General features: G+C 41.4%; 1 protein-coding gene across 1 annotated transcript in view; it reads left to right on the forward strand.

Moving 5' to 3' along the window:
• Positions 1-22,932, forward strand: part of LOC115566922 (semaphorin-7A) — a 48,052-nt gene extending 25,120 nt beyond the window's left edge. The window contains exons 9-14 of the mRNA XM_030392985.1: positions 2,267-2,375; positions 2,602-2,809; positions 13,384-13,499; positions 14,392-14,564; positions 15,067-15,122; positions 17,455-22,932. Of these exons, the coding sequence (XP_030248845.1) occupies positions 2,267-2,375; positions 2,602-2,809; positions 13,384-13,499; positions 14,392-14,564; positions 15,067-15,122; positions 17,455-17,804 (1,012 nt within the window). The 3' untranslated portion in view covers positions 17,805-22,932. The remainder of the gene's footprint in view (positions 1-2,266; positions 2,376-2,601; positions 2,810-13,383; positions 13,500-14,391; positions 14,565-15,066; positions 15,123-17,454) is intronic.
• Positions 22,933-26,466: the final 3,534 nt, after the last annotated feature.

Consider the following 26,466-nt stretch of genomic DNA (forward strand, 5'->3'; position numbering starts at 1 on the left):
AGATGCGCTTCCTTTGACGTGTAATTTGACTGTTGCGTTAATTGGAAAATCAAGCACCATAGCAGACGGAATAACTTATAGGGAACCAGTCCACATGTGGATGGTGTAATTTTCCACAGTTGTCTGTTGCCAGTTAAATATTAACTCATATGTCAAGGTAAAAATGTATTGCTTGTTCAGTTGTGTTCAAACATCAACGTGGCGTAATAACAACATCACACGCCATCACTCTGAGGAACGTTACCCATACAAACCATGCTTTTTCCCTTTGAAATTAATTCGCTTCAGGGAAATACCTGATCGTCTCACACCTTTCACACACACACACAAACAATCTTCTTGTCTGAACCAGTCAGACAAAACACTTCTGTCATCATTCTTGAATGATGCAGCTCCTTTATTTATTCATTCATTTTTATGCAGACTTTCTTGATGTAATTTTATTTCAAGGACAAGAGAAAGCAAAGTGTACAATACAAGTTGAGGATGTACAACTGCAGCACTGAGCAATCCTGGTACATTTACATTTAATATTGTCTTGTGTTCTAAAAACTTCTTCTGTCAGGCTCAGTGAAGACCGATCGTGCAAATTATACAGCGAAACGAATGTGATAACACAATAGATAATACAAAACTAAAGAATCACGCAGTAACTGACACTCATCTGCCCACACAGCAGTACACACCACATACCAGCAGCACCTCCTGACACACACATAGACACATAACACACACTCCCACACGCAAAAGTTTAGCATCATTTCAGATTCCTCAGCGTTTTCGTTTCCATTTCATTTAACTGTCACAGCAGTAACAGCAGTGGGAATGAGAAGTCTGACGAATAATTTCTCACATAATGTAAGTAGTGTTCCAGCGATATCAGCTGTCGTACATCTGATGATGCAAGTACAAAACAGATTGTGTTATCATTTCCTGAATGGCTTTGCCAAATAATGTCTCTAATTGTTTACAAAAAGAAACACCGATCACAGTTTGTCATGTCAGATGTAGTAATTGTATATATTTTGGCATGTTTTCAAACTGCAGTACACGCATGCAATTAGTTCGTCAGCTGTGTCAGCGAAGGTGTACATTTGTGTTGCGTGTTTGCGTATTTGGCAGATTCTTATTTCTGTATTTTCTCCTGTAATTGTGTGGCTTTGAAAACATTAGAATACAAACATCTAAAAGAAGGACTTCATTAATTCCCCACTGCCCTGAAGAGAAACAATTTTATAATTGTTCAACTTGTAAATGATAAATGAATGTTGCAATTTGCTTCGAGCTGACTCTTAACAAGATAAATAACAGTTCGCCCTACAGCAAAATTGAAGGTTTTTTTTGATGAATTCTACTCTGTTAGCATCAGAAAGACGGTAAAATGGCGAACTTGGTTTGCAGGACACTGATCACAGATAAACAAGATTAATAGCTGAAATAAAAAGAGTGATTCAGGTGTCCTCATACGATTCAACAGGTCGATTCCCAAAGAGATCATATGTCACTATTCCCAAAACTATGTGACCGTTGGAGCATACTAGCATCAGGCGTACCAGATTTTTGTTGTACGCTCGCCATTTGATTGGATTTAGGCGATAAAACTACCTGGTAAGGTTTAGAAAAAGACATTTCTTATGCAGCTTAACTTTCGTATATAAATACGTAACTTAAGTTAGAGTATTTCATGCACTTTGCATTGGTTAATGACATCACTAAGTTAAATAATTTAGCGGTCTCTTGGGTGAAATTCCTGTTAGTTGGACCCATCCATCCATCTTAAATTTGGATCGCAACAAGCTGCTTGCACATTCAACCTTTATGGTAATTTTTCTGATGAGGACATGTTGGTGCAGAAAGATGGAAAATCTTACTTTTAAAGATATTTGAGAATTCCAAATAATGAAGGAAAGTGACTCCTGGTAACTGGGTTAGACATGATTGTCTTTTCTTTTTAGGGGACAGAAAATTAAATTAGACATTAGCAATAAGGGGTTGCTAGGAGCAAAGATAGAGCTAACCAGTATCTACTCATTGTCCCTCATTTCATTTGGATAGATCTGACAATTGTGACCTGTTAATTCAAGAGATTTTCTTTTCTAGCTTTCTGACGAGTCTGGTGCCCCAGAACAAGCCAGGGATTAGAGATATTTACTATTTTAGGGCCCTGGGTTGGATGAGAACGCCTAGCTGTGTCCCTGAATCCCTCATAATGACTTGCCCTGCTTTTATTGTCAATGTAATTACTCTTCTCTCTGCCTTCATTCAGGGGCAGAACAGTGATCTGTGCTTACTCCATCGAAGATATTGACCAGGCTTTCTCCAATTCCAAACTGAAGGGCTACAGCAGTTCATTCATCGGCAATCGCCCCGGGATGGTAAGAAAAACCAACAAGGTTTTTCTTTTTTTTATTAATCACAGCAATCTGGAAGAAACAGCGCTGAGATATTAATGTGCGATTGTATGAGTCAGTCTTTGTTCTGGTGCAGTTCTGGAAAGAGAGTTAATAAAAGAGAAGCAATTTTGAGCTCTTTGTCCAAGGGCATTTTGTTTATTCAAGAGCCCGACCGAGTCTGAATCGATTACATCACTTCTCCTCTCAGTGCGTCCGCAAGAACTCAACAGCGGGAGGTCACAACGACATCAAGAACCTCGGGGTGATCAGATACCACCCGGAGATTGAGGATGTGATCAGGCCCGTCGGTGTGGCTCCGCTCGACCTGCCCACAGATGACCAGATCACACACGCTGTGGCGGACATTGTCCTGGCGGTCAACGATGAGCACTACAGCGTCCTCTACCTCGGAACAGGTGTGTGAATGCATGTGCAGTATACAGTTGGGTCCAAACGCCTAAGGTTCATTCTTTGAAAATGTCTTCAAAGAAAGTTTCAGAATCCCCCTTTTTGCTTTAATGACAGCATGAATTCAAGCTGGCATTGTGAACTTGCAGAATACTTTCTCAGTCGTCAAGTGCCTGTATAAATGTTCAGTGTGGTTGAGGTCAGGTGAGTGTGGTCGAAGGTCGTCTTTGGTCTTCAAGTAGTTCTTCCACAGTGTCGAGGTGTGTTCGGGCTCATTATCCTGCTGCATTATGAATCCTTCTCCACAAAAATGCAAAACAGAGTTTGAAGCATGTCCCTGAAGATTGGAGGTGGTATTTCTATCTGGTCAATTTGGAGTCAGTCCAAGTCCAGAGGAGGCAAAACAGACCCTTCTGTTACTGACATAAATCTCAAACTTGGACTCATTAGTAAATAGAACTTTGTCCAGCCACCCACTGTGACATTGTGGTACATATTGGCCCAACCCCAAGTACTTGGCCTTGATAAATGAGCTTGGACTGCTACGAGACAGCCTTCTTTTGATAGAGCTGTTGTTGATTGGCGTCCCGTGTTCTGCATCTGTGAGGAAGATGCTTTTCCATTGATGTATTGATCTTCTGATGGTGCGATCACTTTGGGTCTGCCTGATCGTGCTTTGGATACAACTGATCCAGTTTCTTTAAAGCGTTTTAGAGTTCCATGCGCTGCCCTCTCAGAAATCTTTAAACCAGCCGTGATTTGACGCTTAGAAAGGCCCTCTTTGCCTGGAATAACAATTGACTTTCTGAATGAGTATTTCCAGGTTTACTAAGATTTTCAATGTGGTCTCAGACTTTCGGATCCCATTATATATGTGGGCAACATTATCATCCGACTCTATACTGTGTGTTTAAAGGTCCACTTCGTGGGAATGGAAATATTTGAGATTGGTTCCAAACTCGCCAAGTACTGACACTTTGGGATTGTTGGTCAGGACGGCGGCCATCCCAAAGTGTCAGAGTTCAGACTGAGACTCATAGATCGACTCTCTTACACAGTGGACCTTTAAGCTGGTTTGGTCTCCACAAAAACCCTGGGCTGTATTTCTAGCAAGGAGTTCGCTTACCTTTCCTGTTTTCCTCTTGGGGCTGGCAGGGAGTGCACAGTTGATGTGTCAGAGCCTTTTTTGCATAAAACTGCTGCCTACTGCTCTAAAATGGGGTTGATAAGAAAGGTGAGACTGGAGAAAAATGAAACTGAGCTCAAGAAGACAAAAAAGCTCTCAAGAGCTGCAGAAATCATGACGATTCAAAATGAGAGCACTTTACACAAGTACAAAATACTTGATGACCAAAACTGCAAAAATTGGACTACAGTTCTTAAAAAATCCTTGAGAAGGGCAACTGAACCATACAACTCAAGATTCTACCCGTTCAGCAGCACAACGCCATGAAAAAGCAGGATGAAATGGAATAAATGAATGAGAATTAAATTAATTAATGCTCGAAGACAGTTAAGAAAATAAGCCTCGAGCTGAAGGATATGATTGAATTGCTAATACCAGCACCAAATAGTGGAAAGTGTGTTAAATTGACACAAGGTCAAAATCTATTCAGTTAAAAAAAAATCTATTCAAATGGTGCCTGGCTTTCACACGACGACTGTTTCTGTTTGATCAAAGCAGCGATGCCGAGACGCTTCTGTTGCCCGTAGCTGTTACTCCAAAAATTGCCTTGCGCCGCGGGGAGATTACTATGGCAACCATCACAAGTCATATGCTCGTGTGTGCATGAGCCTCTCGACGCGCTGAAGTTCACCGAAAGATGAGAGCGTGTCATCATATCCACCGCGGAGCAATCTCTCTGTCGCTCCGGCAGCTGATGATGAGTCCCTGTCATTTACAGAATCAGGCATTTCTGGGTTGTCTCTAATAATAACGCGCAGGAAAACAATAACGTGTTTTAAAAAGACAGGATGATGGCCTCTCGCTGTGGGCTTTACTAACTGTGTCATTAAAAGGAGGGAACGGATGGAGAGCTATGAACAGCCACGGGTCTCTGTGGTGGCCTAAAAAGAAACTGGAGCAGTTTGAGTCGCGCTGGTGTCTGAGGCCAGAGGAACAGGTTGCACTGGAGATCTGTCATTTTTTTTTATTGTTTTCTGTTTTTTTTTTAATTTTCAAGAACAGGCAATGACACGTGAAGGAACGCGGCTGTTCTTCCTGAATAATTATGCTCCTGTGCTTTGAGAAAAGAAAGCTTGGACGCCTCTGATCTTTTCTCAATCCCCGTTTGATCGCCTTCCTTTTTTTTTTTCCTCCTGTTCAATATTGCATCCGCTTCACTTGAGGACGCGAGCCATACATATTCACAGGCTCGTTCCAAGTCGAGCTCATCAGGCCGCATCGTTAATTTCAAACGTGCTCACGTATCTCTGCAAATGATTGGGAGAGGCTCTCGGCTTGAAATAATCCAATCTTTAGTGAGCGAGGCAGACGGACAGACAGCTCTTCCTGATGAATTGTTGCATTATAGCAGTTTAAACCAATCAGAGGAGCAGAAGCGGCGAGCCAGGCTCCACCTCTGGACCAGCGACAGTGAAAATCGAAGCAGATGCATTTCGGCTGGCCCTGGGACATTAGTCATCCCTGGTGATGGAAATTCCAATAAATATCCCGCACAAAGATGAGCTCAGAGCCAAAAAACCACACCGTTAATCTTTGTTCAAGAAAAGGCGATGTCTGATATTAGTGCGGTAGCCTTGAGAGCAAATAACACTGAGCGTTCGGATAATAAATATCTTTCAACCGGATGAGATCAACCTCAGAGTAGTTCCCTCTGCCGAGAACCAGTGTCGCCTAAATTCTCACATAATCTATTTAGTGCACCCTGGTGCATTTTCCCATTTGTTCTGGTTCATTTGAGTCTGGTGGGAGGCACATCCACTAAATTTTAAAGGTTGACTCAATGGAGTTATTTGGTCTACATTAAACAATCTCTGCTTTGTTGGTGATTAAAATGCGAAGCGGACCAGCTGCAGATAATCAGTATGTGACACTTGCGTAAACCCACAAGCTGAACCAAATATATTTACTTGATTTATGGCAGCCATTTTTCCTCATCATGTCTCCTCCCACCTGAGTCTGTTTGCCAGAGCTGCTGTTGCTGCTCTGCTTGGATCTCATTGGATTTCTTTGGGTGACATGAACATCCTTAATTTAAAAAGATCAAAATGGGGACTGTAAATCTTAAAAGCAAGAAACAATTGTGGGATTATTAAACTACTCTCTGCAAAATGTCAAGGTGAAATATCTGACATCAGTGCTACGTGACCAGAGCAAATAGAGAAGGGGCTGTGGCATCGGACCAATCACAATGATGTACATCTTGAAACAGGAAGCAACAGGGCGGATGGTGGGTAACAAATGCTCTTGTACGACTGCTAAACAGCACACTGAAATAGGTTTTTTAAAAAAGCTAGTCAGCCAGAGAATCTTGATCCATACTTGATTGGCACGCCTCGTTTTACAGTTTATGTTTTGTCGATCTGAAAATCCACTTCTGTGGTCTCCGTGTTCTTTGGGGCTTATAAAAATGCAGAAGTACAAGATGTAGTTCAACATGTGGGTCTTTTTCAATTGGCACTTTTGGGCAAATCAAACCAAGCTGTGCTGATTTGCTCAAAGCAGGCGTCGGTGACATTTAAAGAATGCAGCCAACCTTCCCTTCCTCCTCTCCAACAAGCCTGTACTGTGAAATTCAACTCATGTCTTTGCAGAAGACCGATGAGAAAGACAACTCCTTGTGTTCAGCTCTCAGTAGTTATGTATCTTCTAACCAAATCTCTTGAGTTTCTCTCCAGAGTTCCTGTTTATAACTTCAGTTATCTGCTTCGTTTCACTTTCAGATGTTTCCGGAGTCGTGACACTTTTATACTGGGAAACATTTTTTAAAACATGTCAGTCACTAGTCTTATAATACTGTAGTCTACAAATACTTCCCATGGTTGTTAACATTGTTGTGTGATGTCAAACAACTGATCCCTACCAAAGTCGGGGAAGATGGATGTGACCCAAGTTTACAAGTAATTCCGGCTTTTGAACGATTCAGCATTGCAGCCGCTAAAGGCCCAATTTCAAGCTGGTAGCCCTTTTGTGATGGAGGTGCAATTTACCGCTGCACGGTCTTGTACATTTATATGGAAAACGGCCCAATGGAGGGAAGTTTACCATCGTTCATTTGCATACACAAGCCACGTTGTAATGATTGAAATCTGGTAGAAAACTGGCCCTGCTGTAATCCTTTATTTACACAGTCTCGTAAAGATCGATATCAGTTTTTTTCCAAGAGAGACCCGTGCACAGGAGTAAACATGCACAGTCTCACATTGGTTCCATATGCAAGGAGACAATTTAATGTGGCATTCAGAGACATGTGACAATAAAATGAGATTTGTTGCTTATTCCATTTATAAATGAAGGAATTTCAATACCAGCACAGTCCAATTTAAAAGCCCCCTCATGACTGATTTGATTCAAATCTGAAGCCCACGAGGGAACCTGTGGCGTTTTTGACCTTTTAAAGTGCTACTGAACAGAGTGGACCCCTGTTTTGTTTGCCTCCGCCTCAGCTGATCAGAGCAAACACTCATTGGTTGCTCGGCACTTAAGCTCGAGTAGAGCGACTAGACTGTGCAATGCACAAGGGCACCTTGATGCTGGCTGTTATAAAAGTAGAGAACATTACTCATCTAATTTCCTCTCATCCAAGGCCCCTCACACACAGAGGCACCTATCTTGTTTATTCTAGTCGCAGTCTTCTGGTACTCTGATGTATCTGCAGGCTAAAGGAATTCACTTTATAGTGTTGACCTAGACGAAACTGACAGGACGGTGCCATTTAGTTTACCGAGTCCTAATTAGATAAATAGCTAACCGTATACTCTGAGTTTAAGACCTGTCTTACTAGTCTCAGTGGGACTTCACTGTAAGATGCAGGCTGACAAAGTGAAGTCTTTTGATCGCCAGCCAGCAAATAATTCAGGGGAATTTATGAATATAATAACCAGCCACTTCAATGTCTGTCATCTTGAAAACATGGCAGACAAGGATATTAACTGGAGGCGGCTGCAAAATTACTTCCTCGCTCATAATAGACTCGAAGTAATGCCGCGGTTCCGCCAGAGTGCTGCCCAGCGTCTCATGTTTCCTAAAAAAGAAACCCCACATTTAGTTCAACTTAAATCAAACTGAAATAAAGTCCTGCGTTATTTAAGTTAATCTGGTTGTGACCTGATTTTCTATAGATAACACTCAGAATATCGCTCTTTCTCTGATAGATATCATCCTCCAAACATGCTGGGGTTGAATGTCCCAGTTAATGGTTGGTATTTTAAGTCTTTTCTTGTGGGTCTGCTCAGTCCCAGTTCCACTCTCAGTCCCTTTTGGTCAGAACTGGTCTGCCAGTCCAGCTGTACACAGCTGGAAGAACAAGTGGAGAGACAGTGCTATATTTAAAGATCAGAGTAGAGTCTGGGGATGCTCAGGGACTATTCCAGTGGTAGTTTCTACTCTGCTGAGCTTGTGTCTATAAAAGGATTCTGGTTAACAAGTAAGGTCAGCAACAAGGTTGGTGAAACATTCTGTTCAAGGCAAATATACTAAACTGAGGCTCTGGTTGAGGTCTTTCCCCTTTCCTTCAGCGTTTTATATTTGTTCTTGAAAGTTGAAAATCCAAAAGTGCACGCCAACCGAGTCTTAACTTTCCCACTGAAAACACTGCTTCTGAAATGCCTCGTTACCTTACCCTGAGGTATGGTCACAAGTAACAATTATTTAGACAGTTATTCCATTAAAATATAAACTATCTTGACGCCAAAAGATGGTTCATTCACCATCGTCAGTAACAAAGAAAAGCAGCAAGAAGCTTGAGCCAGCAAATATTTGGACTGATCGATGCAGCTCTGCTTTAAGGACTCTACTTCCTGTATTGTGAACTGTAAATTTGCACAACGTGACCCTCAATCCCAAGATAGCAGCTGTGCAGAGCAAAGTAAACCATCTGAACGCACGAAATGTTTGCAGAAACATCATGAAAAGACAAAGAAAACAAACTCCGGTAGCTTTTATAATGCCACTGATATGAAAAGAGTCAGAGGTGACAACTCAGGAGAAACAGAAATTAGATCACTGATCCGCGAAGCTGAACTGCAGTCAGTTAGCTCTGCTGACACGTGCCAGCTGGAAGCAACACAATCTGCAGTCGGCTACTTAAGTCCAACAGCCCAAAGCCGTCTGTCTGTGAGCATGTTGTGTCAGGGCCCTTAAGAGTCTCTTAGATTAAAAAAAAGCAGCAAAGGAGGTATGAAAGGTTGAAGACGCTTGAGAGCCCGAGGAGCAGCTAGTCCCTGAGGCTGGCGATGGCTGAAAATGGAACAAAAGGAACACGCCGGAGTGATAGACTTCCTCTCCTTTAGTAACTTACTGACAGATTGACCACCAGAAGAAGTAAAGCTGCTCAGACCGTTTCAGTCACGGAGGGCGATACGGCAGCAAGCTCCCCTCGAGGACAGAGGAAATGTCAGAGCCTCGCACTTGTTTCAAGTCGACTTTATGTTTCAGATCAAAAGCTATTTTCTTTTTGCACAGTGTGACATTCGAGGTGGCAGCAGCTTAAAGGTTAGAGAGGCAGACCAAGGTGGGGGAAGGTAATGACTGTAACTCAGTGTTAATGTGAAGAGGTTGCACCCCAGAGAGAAGAGGAACAGATCCTGTTAGCATAAGAGGGCGAGTCTGAATCTTTAGTCCAGCAAGGAAAAATGAGTATATCAGCCTTCCGTTTGGGAGTCTTACGAGCTTTTAGATAACACATGTATGGATGTAAAAAAAGAAAAAGGTAGAGTGGGAAATGTTGACCGTAAAATAATATGAGCTCAGCAAACGCCACCTGGATATTTTAAACCAAAAAACAGATTCTCTCAGCAGATGCTGCAGGAGTTCAGCACCATCACCCTCCACCCCTCCTTCACAATGACTCCCTGCTATTTTTGTGCTGAAACACTGTTTTGATAAAAGAGCTGAAAATAGCCGTAGACGGGCCTGAAGACACATTTGAGAATAAACTGGATGAAATGGGGAGCGTTATCTTTGACTACAGAGGGGAAAAAAAAAAGATTTTGAAGTGTATGAAAAGGAGATGAGACAGTTTGAGGACGAAAGAAGTGACAGCAGAGGAACCTGCCTGCCTAATTACAAATGAGAAAAGGGCCTCATGGAGGGTGCATTCAGGAAATGAAGATGTTAGATAAGAAAGGTATCACTCCAATCACATTTTCACAGCGGGGAAGGTGAAATAATCTCCAAGCAAGAAAAGTTAGAAAGTCTTGTTGAGTCTGTTGAGTCTGTATTTGTGAAGGAAGGAGCGGTGGTCTGGAGGCGGAGAGTTTGGGTAAGTAGAGGAACACTTCATGAATATCTCTACAACCACAAAAAGGCTGAGGGTAATAATGTTGAAAGAGCGTGAGAGTGTAAACAGTCTGGGAGAGTGATGCTCACAGCTGGAATGATGCCGCCGCCAAGAAAGCACTTTTAACCAACAGGGCAGATCTGAAACAAAGGTGTACCAGCTTTCGTCGAGTCTGTGAGTCCGCTGGAGCGCTTTGTTTGGATAACAACAGGGAAATCAATTTAATTAGGCAGACTTCATTTGGACAAAATTAAAAGTTGGAGTTGTGACCAAGCCTTGGGAACCAGACGAATCTGCAGGCTCATCTTTCATTTACTCTGGCAGATACGTCTGGCCAACTTCCCGCTCAGACATATTTCCCTGCGACTCGGTTCTTCACAAATTCATCTAATATGAGGTGCGTTTGATTCGATGACCCACAAGGAAGCCTCGTCTTCTCAGCCACGTTTTGACTAAATGTTGGACTATGCTCGTGTGTCCAAAATTACCAAACTGCCAAACTAAGCAGTGCTGATCAAATCTGATTCAAGATTCTGTTTCAAATTCTCCAGCATGACATGTTTTCAGAAACACATTGTAGTGTAGAGTTGTGTAATGGACGCTCAAACATGCGTCCATGTAACATTTTGTTGATCTGATTGATTGTAGGTCTGTCCAACTGCATCCAAAGACATTTCAGACTGCACCACAAATCAAAGCTTAACTAAAAGCCTCCAGACTAATACACATTTGCGAAATAGTCTGGCGAATCCTAGGCAAGCTGTGACCATAGCCCATGAACATTTTGGCAGCTAGCTAACAGAAGCTATGCTATTGTTCCAGTTTGTGGTGGATAGCCATTTAATACGCTTGTTCATTTTACTTTTTCTGCGTTGCTTCTGTATTAAGAGCAGAAACAGATGTGCATGCAGATGCCAAATGTGACTGCAACCAAGCTGTTAGCCGCTAACAGCTAGTCATTGCAGAAAAATACCAACTAGCGATGCTCAAAAGACAGTTTGGCAACCAATTTTGTTTGTCTCCAGATGGGAAATTGAACATAAAACTTCAGTGTGTTGTGGATGAATGACCAGATTCATCTCAAATGGGACGAATGGACTTATTGATCCACTGTAATTTGAGCCTATGTGCGTCTCCGCCCCGGTCAGAGCGCTTGACTTTACCGTCAGTCAATATTCTGTGGAAAAACATCCATCTGGACATGAACAGGCTCTGGGGAGGTTTCACCCTGCACTGTTTTGTGTGCCTATTGTTATTATTTCTTGCCCTCTGTCTATCAGCAGTGAAGACCTTACAGCCCTTCCTGATCACACAATCTTTGTGAAGATGGTTTCTCCTTTTTTCCCTTTAAAAACAAGATCCTGGAATTTAATTGATGTAGAAAACGCTCTCCCACAGCAATTTTCTCCACGCAATAATAAATTAGTTCCAGAAACAGGACAAAATTTCTCACTGAGCGTCTTTTCCATCCGCTCTCTGTGCTTGCGCAGTTCTTCAGTGTAGGATAATTACCTGGCCTGAGGTTTGCTGGGTCGTAATTTGATTTAAAAAAAACCCACAAAGCACAAAACTGCAATAATGAAGGTCTTGAGACCAGACGTTGACACGGTGCTACAATTAAGTGTGACCCACCTAAAGGGTTTAATCATGTCAGTTTATATTGTGGTTTAGCGGTGCATATTCCCAAATATATATTATTAAACTATCACAAACCAGTTGACATGCAGTCAGTCTGGAACCTTTCAGGGCCTGATGTTCTGAGGCCAAGTGTTAGTGGCTGCTTTACTCGACTTCCAATCCAGACGGATAGCGTTATGGCCAGTGGGTTCAAATGATTCAACATAATGAGTCGAGAATTAATGAGAAATCGGATTTTCCGTCCTATTGTAACGTCAAATGGCACTCGTCTGATGAAGAGATGCCCGCTGGAGGCAAGAATAAAAAGCTTTAGGGAATTGAGAGCTCCATTCGTTTCAGTCAGGAGCAAAAATCAGTGTAGAAGTTCTATAATTGCAACGTAATCAAAAAGTCAGGCTACATGATTTCCATTACTTAGTGTGTTCAAGGCAACACAGTCGGCAATAATTGTGAGCTCACGATGATCCTGCAAAACCACAGATTCAAGCTGTATGTTTCTTGAAGGTGCATCTTCACCTTTTTGGTTAGAACGAACATGCTTGGAAATGTCCTGAGATTTCCTTAAAAACACTCGGTTTCGTCACCACAAACACGGCTGTAGATGGCTCCACTTCCTGTGAAAAATATACGGGTTTGGTCACAACAAACATGCCTGAAAAAGTCCAAGCTCTAATTAAAAAGAGCTAGTTTTGTTGTTGGTCTTGTTAAAAAGATCTGTTTTGGTCAATACAAACGTGCTGTAAATTTCCCAATGTGTCCTCGAAAACGCTGGGTTTAATCCCCACAAACATGCCTGGAAATGTCCTCAGGTTTCCTTAAAATATATCCAGGGGTGTCAGCCTTACACTCATCCACTTGACAGCGTTGTCCCCTCCACCTCGCAATGTGACAGTGAATTAATAAACATGTATGTGAGAGTGATTTGGCACGTTTTGTACGAATGTCAAAATGCTACGTAGCCTATGCCACGTACAACCTTTAACATATCTGTGGTTTGCAGAAACATAGACTGCAACCTGACCGGGCTGTTCAAGGAGTCCAACCTCTGAACGTCACGCTGCTATCAGCGCCCAGAGTAAAACACATTTCCTCGTCTGTATTATTGTAGCCAGTACCGTGTTTTTGGATCCATCCATTGAGGTTAAAACAAGAAAACTTAAACTGTTGCTCTATCCGGAGGAGCTCTGCCTCCACAAATGCCTGTTCAAAAAAAAAAATCTGAAATCAAGCGTGCCATTTTGCTGTCAGCCCTCCAGCCTCCTTTTAAGAGTGGAAGCTGTCCAAGTCAAATCCACATATTTATAAGAACGCTTTGGACGGCAGAACAAGGGCCGCACATCGGGAAAAGAAGAGAACAGCAGAATGCACAAATTTTTAACACATGACACCGAGGATGTTTCATGTCTTTTTCTGTATTTGGCAGATGTGTGTGTAGAGGACGCTCCACTCCGTTTACACTGTCTTCTCCTTTATTCCTACAGAACAAGGCAAAGTTCTCAAAGTTCTTCACACCAGCGAGGGGGTCTTCATCATATCTCAGTACTCCATGTTCCACAACGAGGGCCCGGTTCTAAACATGGCCATCGACTCCCAAAAGGTACGAGGAGTAAGAGACGGTGTGGTGGAGGGTGATGTAAGCTGCATGCTTCAACATTAATAATGCATCGGGGCTGGGAAGTGCAGACATATAGGCTACATAAATCACACTGTAGCTGTGCAGCATGTTGTAGCTACGAGGTAACCAAGGTCTCAATCAGACGCACAAAAGAAAAAGGAGGAGGAGAATCTTAAGTCTTTGGTAGAGAGTTAAATCTGAAACAGTTCCTTTTTTGGAAGAAAACCCAATAAAATGGCTCCAACAGCTCGTAACAAGTCTCCAGCTGCTTCAGTTGTGTAGCAGAACGCTGCAGCGCTGTTTTGCTTTGAAGCTCCCAAAATACTTTGTGGACTTACAAACTTCATGTAACTTTCCATCGACCCGGGGGCGAGAAGATAATGACCGAGTTCTCAGTTTTGGGTGGACTGTTATTTCAAGATGGTTCGATGAAACCACATTTGGTGGATTTTCATTCAAGGCAGTTTGTTTATAGTTGACATTTCTTGTGATGATTGCGTGGGACATTTCTGCTAAATTCAAAATGTGCACCTATATCTGAGAACCAATATACTTGCATGGATGGACAAGGCTGTTTAATCTTTTATTTTTGGGATTATATTAGCTCTTGTGAATTATTAAATATCTTCCAGTCATGTCACCCGTAAAGAAATACAAATTTGGGGTTTTAGTCGAGGCTTTTATTCTCCAGGTAGGTTTCAAAGCATTGAATAGGCTCCTCTCTCATAAACAGAAGACTATAGTAAACTGCTTGTAATTATTTATATGTTTTATTTCATCAAACCTGCCATGAATAATAGAACAACACTGGCTGATTTATTCCTGTAATACTGGCGCTGGTCTTATATACCCTGTTGCTTCTTCTCCTCCTTAGGGACATCTGTATGTTGGTACGGCGATGGAGGTCCAGCGGCTGCCGCTAGCCGACTGCAGTCGCTATGGCGACACTTGCAGGGAGTGCATCCTTTCCAGGGATCCATACTGCGGCTGGGACAGGGCCAGGAGGAAGTGCATCCCCATCCCGCCTGGATACAACGTCACGACTGGGTATGATTGGTTATGAGGTCACTGCTGCAGAGCTACATGTATCGCCTGGTTGTTTTTTTGTTTTTTTTAACACTAGGCCAGATCTAAGAGCAGAATTAAAGAGATATATTCTGTACTGGGATGTTCTGAACGACAGTCATCGGCTCAGAGGTGATGTAACTCGCTTTAACTGTGAAGAAACTGCAGTTCAAAGGGAAACATGACATCGCCCAAAAAAAAAAAAGAAATATTCACGTTGAACTAATAATGTGTTTCACTCAGCCTTTAAATTGCTTTGGCTTGAATGGATTTCGTGCATTTCCAATTTTAAGAGAGAATATAAAAATCAATCATGTGCTGTAATAAGCCCCCCGACTCCCCTCTCTTCCCCCCATACCGACATTGTTGAGTGATTTGTCTCTGCATGTTTTAATTTGTGAGTTAACAGTAGCTTGATGTGGAGCCATTTGTGAAACTATTTAACTCTGCTAATTTATTTTTTTCCTCTGTTATTTTCCAACAGGGCCCTCACTCAGAATCTGGACCATTCCAACTCCTCAGTTTGTGGGGAAGCTGCTGGTGAGCCCTTATCTGCTCTCTCCCACTCACAGCTGCATCTTAATTAAACCAAAATAGGAACCTTTCTGAGCAGCTACAGTAAAAAGATGATTATCATATAATTGAATGGAGTCCAAAACCCTCAGGGAGAGATTTTTTTTTTCTTGCATTATGCTTTGCCCTGTTTAAAAGCTCAAAAACCCTGTTATAACCCTGAATGATCACGACAATTACTCCTCTCCAAAGGCAGGGATATCTCCGTAAGGGATCGGATTTTAATGCTGTATTTATTTCCAGAGGTGCTAGTGGTCCTGCCCGTAGATACAGGAGCGAGTTTCCATCTGTTTCCACCTGAAAATAATACTAAAGATGATCTTTAACTGATAAGTAGCTAAAGAACTACACATTGCAAAGTTTCATAAAATCATTCCACTTAAGGGTTTGAAGAAATATTGGTTCTTAAAGGGACAGTACACCCATTACCTAGTATTTATCCATCTAGATTGTTTTGGTGTGGACATATCTGTTGTCTTTTCTCCAACATAATGGAACTAGATGGCACTCGGCTTTGGGCGCACTAAGCTCCAAAAAAAACGTCAAAAAACTCAACAGCATTCAACTCACAAGAACTCACAACCCTGTTACTACAGGATAATGCACACACCTCGCTATGAGCTGTTTCATGGAGGAACTATTGTCTTTCAGCGTCACCATGCAGAAGGAAACGTGCAATTATTCGCTTACTAATTTGATTTACTGAGCTAACTGAGCTTACTAAATCAAATCAGTTTTATTTATACAGACGAAGATAACAATCACACTGCCTGAATGGGCTTTATAATCTGTGCAGTGAACAACATCCTCTGTCCTTAGAGCCCCAAAAACCTCCGTAACAGGGAAGAAAAATAGGAAAAAATCTTTTTACCATCTCAACCAAGGAGCATGCTGTTTACATTGCTTGGTTGGAAGATGTAGTTCAGTATAACATAGTTCCTATGTGAAACTGCTCATAACAGGGTCTGTGGACTACCTTGAGCAACCTGGTCATGATTTCTTTGAAGAGACAAATGCATTGTTCTTGTGTTCAATTCCAACCTTTATTTAAGCCTCGAGAATCACAGAGGTTTCCCTCATTTGATGTTGATGACAGAGCCACAGAAAATATGCAGAGTTGAAACATTTCAAAAGACCAACACTCAGTGAAAAACATTGCACACTGAGGTGAAGTGTTTTTAGATCATCGCCTTGATTTTTTCACTTGAACTGCAAAGACTGCTTTTTTAATATGATACAATGACATAATAAATTGGTCAGACTCTCGCACCATCTGTGGCCGGTGTTGCACCAGCTGGCCCACAGTTTGGTTCAGCAGAAAAGCATTTTGAGATAGTCCTTGCCATGACCTCTCTGGCAGCAGTGTCAGAGCTCCATCCTGATGTTTACTCGTCAGTCACAGCGAGGTCGACACTTTGGCATCTTCTTTAGGGTGAAGCTTAAAATTTCCGATGCAGGCGTCTTGATTTCGGTTTCGAGTTGTTATTCTGTCATTCCAGCAATGCAAGAAACTTAGAACTGCATTGCTTCAGCGTGACTTTTTATCTTCTCTTGCAATCATCATGGCTGGATTAAGTTGCTCGGGGGGCCCTAAACCAAAATTGAGGTGCGGGCCCCTCCTGACAACTTGGCACAGGGCCCCCAACCCGACAAGGCAGGAGATACTGGAGAAGACGCTTTAGAGCCGACATCATTTCTATTGATAATGTGCCTTGTGGTGCATATTCTCAAATTAAATTGCAGCTTATCAAATAGCAGCAAATCAACTGAAACAAAATATGATAAAATGGTGACTTTGGGTACCTCGCCGGCTCTGCCAGGTTGGTAATCTAGTTTGGGCAAATATCTACAAAACAATTTGTTTTTTTTGAGCAAGGTGATTCATATGGGCTGGATGACTTTTGAGTTAACAAGTTTCACAAAGTACAGACAGTATCTGCAACAATAGTTGTCAACTTAATTAAGGCCAAATATGTTGATAATCAACCAATTGGTTTATGTACTTATTTAAATGCAAAAAGTAAAAATTCTGTTTCCAGCTTCTAAATGTAAATAAGTTCTGTTTTTTTCACTCCTCTATGACAGAAAACAAACATTTGAAGACGTCATCTTGGGCTTGATGGATATTTCAACATTTTCTGACATTTTATAGACCAGTAACTAATCCACTGATCAAAAAATAACCAACAGATTAGTGGACAATGATAATAATAGTTGGTTGCAAGCCTAGTACAATCAACATATACAATTTGAGAGGACTACTTTTGGTATAAAACTCATTGTTACTTTGTCCCGACAGCTCTGAAGCAGCGCCGAACTTCCCCCAAAGAGGTCTTTGTGCAGTCCAACACCACCGTCTTTCTGCCTTGCCCTGTTCGCTCCTTCCATGCCACCTACCGCTGGGAGAAAGATAACTGCGTCAAGAACTATCCCTGCCTCTTCTCCGGGGACTTCTGCGTCCTAGGGCCGGTCGTCGACACGCCCCTGAGGGAAGGCGTCTTCCGCTGCATGGCCACCGAGGACGGATTCAAGGTGGAGGTTATCTCCTTCAGGCTGAAGAACAACGGCAGGCTGCTAGCCGCCGCCTCTCTGGCCTCCACCTTGGGGCCGTCGCTCCTGCTTGCCGTGGCTACCCTGTGGCTCCATTAACTGCAGCTAATACTAATGCTAACCCCTCATCCTTACTGGCTCCCAATGACAGGAAAGACATGGAGCTGCTGTTAGGAGGTTAGGTTCGCAGAGCATTGAAGTACATGGCTGGGTTAAACGGTGACAACTCACCTTTTTCTATATCGATTTTTAGAGAGTCACGAATACGTCGTTACATGTTGATTGAAGGATTAAATTCTGTAGTTTTTGCATAAAGCACCATAGCTGCAGCTTTCTTAATGACACCAGAGGTGGAGAAGACATTCATTAACAGACTAAAGCGACTGAGCGTTACAGTCCATAAATTGGCTTCTTTTGCAAGTTCGATCTATTCAGCCATAATGAGGTGCTCTACGAACCTTTCCTCTCTGACACATAAAGATAAACATATCTAATGAGTGGGGCAAAAAAACACCAATACCAGGCCAATTCTTTTTACCATTTCTCTACTTATTTTGAAATTGACTTGATTGTGCTTATTTGTGAATATATAAACCTTTAATACCACTCATACATCTAAACATTCATCTCGTTGACCTCCATTGGTATAGCTCATTAGTACTTAGAAAAATGTCTGGTATTGAGATTTAAAAAGCCTTAACACTTCTGGGACATAAACTCCTAAGCACAATTTTGCAGTCGAGGGCAGAATACTGCAGACTCGGTTGGACTCGATGCTGTAATTAGTGCAGCTGAGTCTAACAAACATCGCTGGGAGGAAGTGTCAGCTTTTTGACAGGAAGTAGGCGAATGGGCAAGAGCTCCTTCTCGAACATCACTGTGTCTCAGCACCTCCTCCTCAGACGAGGCAGATTCTTGCATCTTTTTATCAGATGGTATCAGACATCGTTATTACGCCTTGTTCACAGCTTTGTCCGTTGTTTTGTTTTTTCCTTTGTACGCGCCATCTTCTTTCCTCCTCTCCAGAGCATCAGAATCAAAAAAGCCGCTTTTACAGGATGTGAAAAACTCATCGCCTACAGCTCCTTTAGAAAAGAGTTTCTCAATATTAGCAGGGCGCCTTCAGAATCGTCCAACAGGAAGGTTTTGATCTGGGCTAACACTTCAGTAAACAGGTCTGCAAACATCATGTTAGATAGGTGGTAATTATCTAACATCATATTTGAAATTACCTACCAGTTTAAAAAAGGCTGGTAATTTCTTTAACACATTTCGAGGACGCTTCCAACTGGTTTGTTCTCATCTTCTACGGATCATGCCATTTTAATTTCACACTAGTTTCTGTCAAATTGTTCACTTTAATTTACTGACCAGCAGAAGTTGGACAGAAACTAGCTGAAAATAAGTTGCGACACCTCTCTTCAATTAGTGGCCTGCTGAGGGGAAGTTTGACAGAAACTAATTGGAAGTTGAAATGACGTGATCAGCAGACATTCAGCAGAAGCAAATGTATTGTTGGAAGATAAAACAGAAGGTAATTACTATTGCGGTAATTTTGTAAGTAAAAAAATATGTTACTTGGAAATTACCACCGACTGACTGGGCAACATGCAGATCTGTTAAATGAAGTGTTACCAACTCTGGGATATAGGTGTTGAGGGGGACGAGGCTTGGAAGCTATGTGACGCAGCAGCGACCTTTTTTGATAATGGTGCAAATCCCCAGATGTCCATTAGTGTTCTTTTAGGAAACAGAACCGACAGTGAAACGAGGGGCTATTCTGCTGCAAACGACATCAAGTTTTTGGCAACCACACAATGCGTAAAAGATGTGAACAAGGTGTTACGCTAAAGCAATTTCAATAAACACATAATTACATCATCATAAAAGGGCAGATGAAGCTAAATGGAACTGCATATTGGGCTTGTGTTTTATAGTTTGCTAGGAGGAAAAAAAAAAGGCTTGTACTTAGATCCGTGAAGTTCGTTCAGTATTTTTATTGCTCTGCAGATGCTGATTTCTACCATTGCTGCCTATGTATGTGAATGTTTGTCTCAATTGTTTGGGTTTTTATGCCATAGTTATAACATGATATGTAAACATTGACTGCTTCGCCTCTTTCCCCAGGAACAGTGCAACCAGACAAGGAAATAGTCATTATTATTATTTTACTTGTATCTTAATGCTGTGAAACAAAAAGGCTTGACAGATTTCCACCAAGACGCTTCACTGACGTACAGCAGCAACCACAACCAGCGGCGGCTATAGGATTCCAGCATCACCGTTCTTTAACCTCTCATCTGATAAGACGAAATGTATCGAGAGTACGATTAAGGCTGAATGTTAAAGAGCTACAAGGTGGGAATGTAGCTGAAGTTCAACAGCACTGAAGTGCCAAAAACTAAGATCAAACCTTATGAATACTGATCAGCTGACTGAAGAAGTAGTATGCTTGTGCGCCGATGAATTATGCAGCGGATTAGCATGTTCTCCAGAGCATTGCGAATTATCATTCAGTAATGTTACATAAATCTGGCCGTGCCGAGCCTTCCACTGTGGCAGAAATGTCATTAATAGCCAATTAGACAATAGAGCTGGCTCGTCATGCGGCTTATTAAAGAATTTATTTTACACCATCAGGGATACGAGCGGCGTGTCCTCGGCTGTGAAGTGATGTCGTGTTTCTCACTCAGCTCGGTTGTGGGTTGCTGCTCGGGGATCTTCTTGCTCTCTGCATTGCACTGACGCGGGTTATTGACTGTGCCACAACAACAAAAAAAAAAAACAAAGCTGCGTTGAGCCACTTCATCCGCCTGCTGCTTCTTCTTATGGTCATCTGCTAAATCCCTCGCTCCTTACCTCGCAAAATAATACCTCCCCGGCAAATTCTGAGGACGTGTACAACCTCTTAACAACAACTCAACTCACAACTCAAAAACCCGACATGCATACTAATCATTCTTTGTGTCTCTGTGTCGCCACCTGGGTGGGAATTAACACCAGCCACCAGAGCAAAGTGTTGGTAAACACTTAGTAACGGCCATTAACAAAGTCCACGCTGCCAGAGACTTTTGGCAGGAAACTAACTCAACATGCTCAGATGTACTCGAGGCATTTCCTGTGACCTCCTTTATACTGGACCCATAACTGCTCTGTAACTGTTGTGAATTGACTCATCAACCTGTTATCACAGAGAGAAGAGGCCAATTCTAATTAGGCAAACAAAGCTTGTATCATAGGCTCTGTCGCTGTGTCCCAAGTCCAAACTCTATACTTGCAGGGAAAATGACAGCATTGGTCAAAGTTTTATCTGATAATCACTTCTCTGAGTAGCAAAGACAGAAGTAGCGTGACAATGGTACCGCTGCAAAATCAATTAAGTAAATGGTAAGCAGACTCAAAAGATAGATGTGATGGACTCTTTTGTTCAATCCATTGGATAATTCTGAAGGTACTGACGACCATTGCTCCAGAGATAAAAGTATGCAAACTTCAAAGTTACTGAAACCATCAGCTTAGTAAAGCTATCATGAAAACCAAGTTATTCAAATCTTTATTCAAATGTACAACAAGGAACTTTCAAGTGGTTACGCTTTACGACCTGCAAAAGCAAATTAGACTATCAGCAAGAAGAATGGCTGCTTCTGTAAAGTTACTATAGTTATTAAATAAGCTGAAGATCTTTTTGATGAGGATAAACTGAGGAAACAAGTTGATCTGTTGTCTGCACTAAAACAAAGTTTACTTAGTTCCACTTTTATCCACAGGAGGCGCCAGAATCAACAATAAAAGAAAGCTCCTTGTAGCAGCTTTAATTATGCATAATAAGTATATCGAGAAGTTTTTAACATACATATAATGATTCCATTCAAAATGTGTTAAATATGCTGCAGCAAGCAGTATTTTTAATTGCTGTGGAGCTGAGTGTGAAATGTTTGTAGATTAGGATTTGGATAAAAACTCTTTAATTCCAAAGTTAGTGGTAAATACAGACACCAGAAATACGAAGTGAAAGAGGAGGAAAAGTGTAAAAGACAGGGACGAGCAGACATTCTCATGAACTTTTTAGATTTATCATCTCCTTAACACAGAAATTCTGACAGTCTGACATCAACACGAACCGTCCTTGAGCGTTTGCACAATGTGCCAAAGCATCCTTTGCCCAATGTGATGCAGATCAAGGAGAAGCCTTTCTACCAAGGAGAAATATTTCTCTCAACAATATCAACAGTTACTCTATTTTATCTTTAAATCTGTTATTTAATCAATTTTGCAAAACATTTTGCTTGTCTCAGCTGTTAATAGCTGCCAGATATCTGTTGTTGGACAGAAGTGTCCATCAGCTCGACACTCCAGCCTCCATGCTGGTGATTGAGTTATTGTATTGCTGTTGTTGCACACAGAGCAGATTTGTGTTATAGTGTGGTGGATTTGGGACACAGCGTTTGTTTCACCAGGAGATCTGACCTCATATAACAGCTTGGTAAAGGTCAGACGGTTGATGCTGTGCAGAGGTGATTGCATTCCCCCTCTCCACGAGGAGCGGTGGTCCTCAGACAGCTTGAATCAGATCTTCATCATTCAGCACCACCCTATCATCCTCTTCAACTCAACAAGGCTCCGCTTTAATATCCACACTTTTTCCCTGGCCAATGTGTGGAATTTTGATTTATAGCATTTACCAACACTCGCTGTCTTCAAACATCATCTCCTCTGTGTTCAAGTCCTTGCTTTGATATGGATATTCACGCCGGGCGCTTTATCAAAAATCCAGTTATCGCTCACTCAACATCCGTCAACGTCAGCCAGTCCGGGCCAGATAGAGGCTAATCTCCATCAAAGCAAGCTCTTGATTTGCCTTCAGGAAACCATTTTTTTAGTGGATCACGCTATCTGCTGTAAACGAAATCGATGTCGAGCGAAGCGGGTCGCCGTTGTGTTTGCTCTGGGGTTTTGAGTGTTTCAAGTTCTGTACATGATGTGTGCCCACGATTATGTGTCTTGATATATCTAATTTTAAAAAGTAACATGCCAAACTCTACTATTAATGAAAAAAAAGAGAGAGATTTATATTGGTGCCATGCCAGTTTAATGCCATCTCATAACATGTATTTTTAAAAGAACAGATATCTATAGTGCAATAGATATTCATGTAACAAATCCATATTGACATGTGTTTCCCTGAACATGTGCGGTGAAAATTAATAAAATATAAGTATAAAGAAAGGATTTATTGTGTTTATTTGACATGATGATGATTAATTTACCCATCAGTAATAACAAAATTGATATTTTAATGGGATTTTAAGGAAATAATTGGATTACAGTATTTTAAAGGGTATGATTATACAAGTTAAGCCTTTTTTTAAGGGTATAACCAATTAAATGTACAAATTAAGGTGTCGCTGTAATTGTATATAGTCAATTTTGAGTTTTACCCCTTAAAAAAAGTTAATTCATGCAGAAACCCCTTTCAAAATTGTATTAATTACTAAATTGACACCTCAGGTAAATTCATCATTTGAATTCTAAACTCAAATAGTTATTGAAGATATTTTGTATTATGACCAAAATGCCAACCCAAATAACACTAATTGATGATTAATTAATTTGTCAAATATTTGAAATTTATGTGAAAATAAAGGAGGAAAGTACACTTTAAAAGGAACAGTGATGAATTTTTTTTAATTCACCCCCATGCTGATGGAAACAGGTGAAGTTTTGTAGTCTACAAAAAAATGTCTGGAGCAAAACAGCATTGCAGAGTGTCCTAACTTGACCTGTTTTAGAATTTAACCAAATAAAATAACATAAAATGGATCCAGTCAGCTTCTTCAAGTTCAAGAATGGATTTGAAAAGATGTTGTTTACATCTTTGGGCTCCTGCATCCACTTTAGACGTCATGCATGCTAAAGCTTTTAGCTCAGCAGCTACAGTGAAGATTTTGAATATCTGGTCTCCAGCTGCTTTAGTTGTTTAGCAGAATGCTGCAACGCTGTTTTGCTGTTTTACTTCAGAAATGTTTTATGGACTATGAAACCTCACCTGACTTTCCATCAGCATGGAGGTGAAATATTGACTGATTTTTCATTTTTGTGTGAACTGTTCCTTTAAATCTATTCAATTTAAGGGCGTTTGACATTTTGAAATGTTTTAAAGGGTGTATTTCTCTTCTTTTCAAATTAAAGGACACATTTAGGGGTTTCTTGTACCACAGACTTGATTTGGATAAACGTGTTTATCATATTTAAAGGAGTAAATGAGGAAATGATTAAGGGCGTATTAAAGGTTTGATGTTTCACAGTGTGACTTTAATAAAAGATAACTTTTTCATCTTATGTTTATTCAGCTGGTTTTAATCAATCAGTCTCCTCTCTTTATAAGGAGATCTGAGCGAAAGATCTGTTGTGCACATTAAAAGTTGTTTAAATGTCAAGAAGGTGCATTCAGGAGATCTGCACACAACACAAAATGGCTGACACTCAGTTGGGGGTTCCTGTCAAGATGAGCAGCACGTTTCATCACCATCTGCTGGCCAGTGTCTGGTGTATTGACCAGAATATTTAAAAGGATATACAGACTATTGAGTATTTAAAATCCACTGATGTCACCCCAGTCATAAATCCTGCCTCTGCTGGTTATATCACATGCACCAGGAGTCCTGTGTATCTGGCTGCTTCCCCTTCTGTTGCAGCCTCCTCCTTCATGATCAAGGGCATTTTACAAGTCTGGATCCAACACGAGCATCTCATCTCCACCAGTCGGCACTGAAATGACACGAGCTTAAAACCTGTCTGCTCCAAAAATTGGAGATGATGTAGAAGTAGCCAGTAGACTGATGGGACTTGAAAAGGAAAACCAGCACGTTTGGAGTGATGAATGTTTCAGAGAGGAAATATCAAGTTAATCCAACTGAGGAGTATTTAGTGAGGCTGCTGCCATCCCTCTTCATTTTCTGATGAACTGAACTGGCACCAAATTAAGTACTGATGTCTATTTGGGGAGCTGATCACATGCATAATCATGGAGGTTGAATTTTCACATCAGTGTAACGTCTCTTAAGACACTTCAGTACCACCTTTTAATGTCTTTACCAATTACTTGAACAAACAAATAATACTTTATGCTCCTTAAACATGAGGTGATAATTACACCTGTGACTGCAAACAGGAGCCACCATGAATACATAAGTGCTCAAAGAGATACGAGCAGATGATATTTATTAAATTACATGTTAAAAGCAAATCAGATTCTAAAAAAGCACTGATGTTTGGAAAAATACATTTCAGATTTGTTCTGATGTCCGACGTAGAGGAAAATGTGTCGGCACAGTGCACAGAAACGACATCCAGAACACGGTACATAAACAAGAAGCGAGCTAACATTTAAAAACATCACAGTGTGCTCAGGCTTTTCAAAGCCCCTTATAGCCGAGAACACAAAATTCCTCCCAAGGCCTCTTTTTTAAAAGAGATGTGTTGTCTGCACCTGCCGCCTGAGGGAACGAGGGTGAAGAACGGGTTGAAGGCTGAGAGAGTTTGTGGACGGCAGAAGTCTTTGTCGGCCGTGTTTATGGACATATGTGGTGTGCTGATGGAGCTCGGTTTATTGTCTCGGATGAAGCCGAGGTACTTAACGCTCCTCACCATCTCCTCTGGCTGTCTGTGTCAGAGATGAGCTCCTTCATCTCTGAGACACTGAGGAGGAGGTGAGGACACTGAGGAGGAGGTGAAACCGACACAACACTTTATGTTTAACCATTTGTTGGACCTTGTTATTGTCCGCTTGCGGCAGGAAAAACTCTGTGGATATGAGGTGACGTAGAATCAGATTCAAGCTTGCTCAGTTAACCTCACACTGTCTTATTATTATTATTATTATCATCATTATTATGTCATTATGTATTATGACTGCATTGTATTCTCTTTAGTTAACAGATTATAGTGTACTATCTTCAGCAGGATGGTGAGGCAACAACAGATTGTGGTTTCAGGGGGTGTTGCCTTAGGCTTCAACAAACTGAGCTAAGCTAGTTCCACAACTCATCACACAGACATGATTGCTGTCGAATCATCCATTCTAATCTCAGAAAGTAAATAAATGTTGTAATGTTCATTTGAAAAAGGCCGCGAAATACACTGAAACAAAGTCCTCGTTTGACAAATTAATGATTTCTTTTTCAAACCACACTAAATAATAACCAGAAGGGAGGAAACAAAAAACGTGTCCTGGACAAACCTGACTGACTTGGCCCAAGACAACTGCATGGCAGACTTCCAGACAGTCATGACTCATGAAAAGCTGAAGAAAACCTGTGACTAAGCACAGACTCAGTGAGCAACACAGAACTGAAGGCATGACAGTGTAAAAAATATGAGTCAACCAACACCAATGACTAACCAAAATGAAATAACTTTAACCTGCGCATTTATCCATCTTTTCCATGTGATCAATGACGTCAGACCATTGGCACCATTGTTGATCCTCCACTTTTGTCCAGAAAAAGATGAATCCTACTGACGCTGATGATCCTCTCTCTTCTCCTGTAGCTCCCCCAGCAGGTCAAAGCTCTACTCATCCTCAGAAATATCTCAACAACTACTGGATGGATTGGCAGAACATTTTATACAGACATTAATGGTTCTCCGATGATGAAATCTAATGACTTTGATGATCTAAATGTTGCCATTAGCGCCACCGTGACGTCCACATTTGGCGTTTTCAAGAGAAATGTTGTTCGACACCATCAGCTCTTAGTTT

This window comes from Sparus aurata, chromosome 17, assembly GCF_900880675.1.
Source record: "Sparus aurata chromosome 17, fSpaAur1.1, whole genome shotgun sequence".
Classification (NCBI taxonomy): Eukaryota; Metazoa; Chordata; class Actinopteri; order Spariformes; family Sparidae; genus Sparus; species Sparus aurata.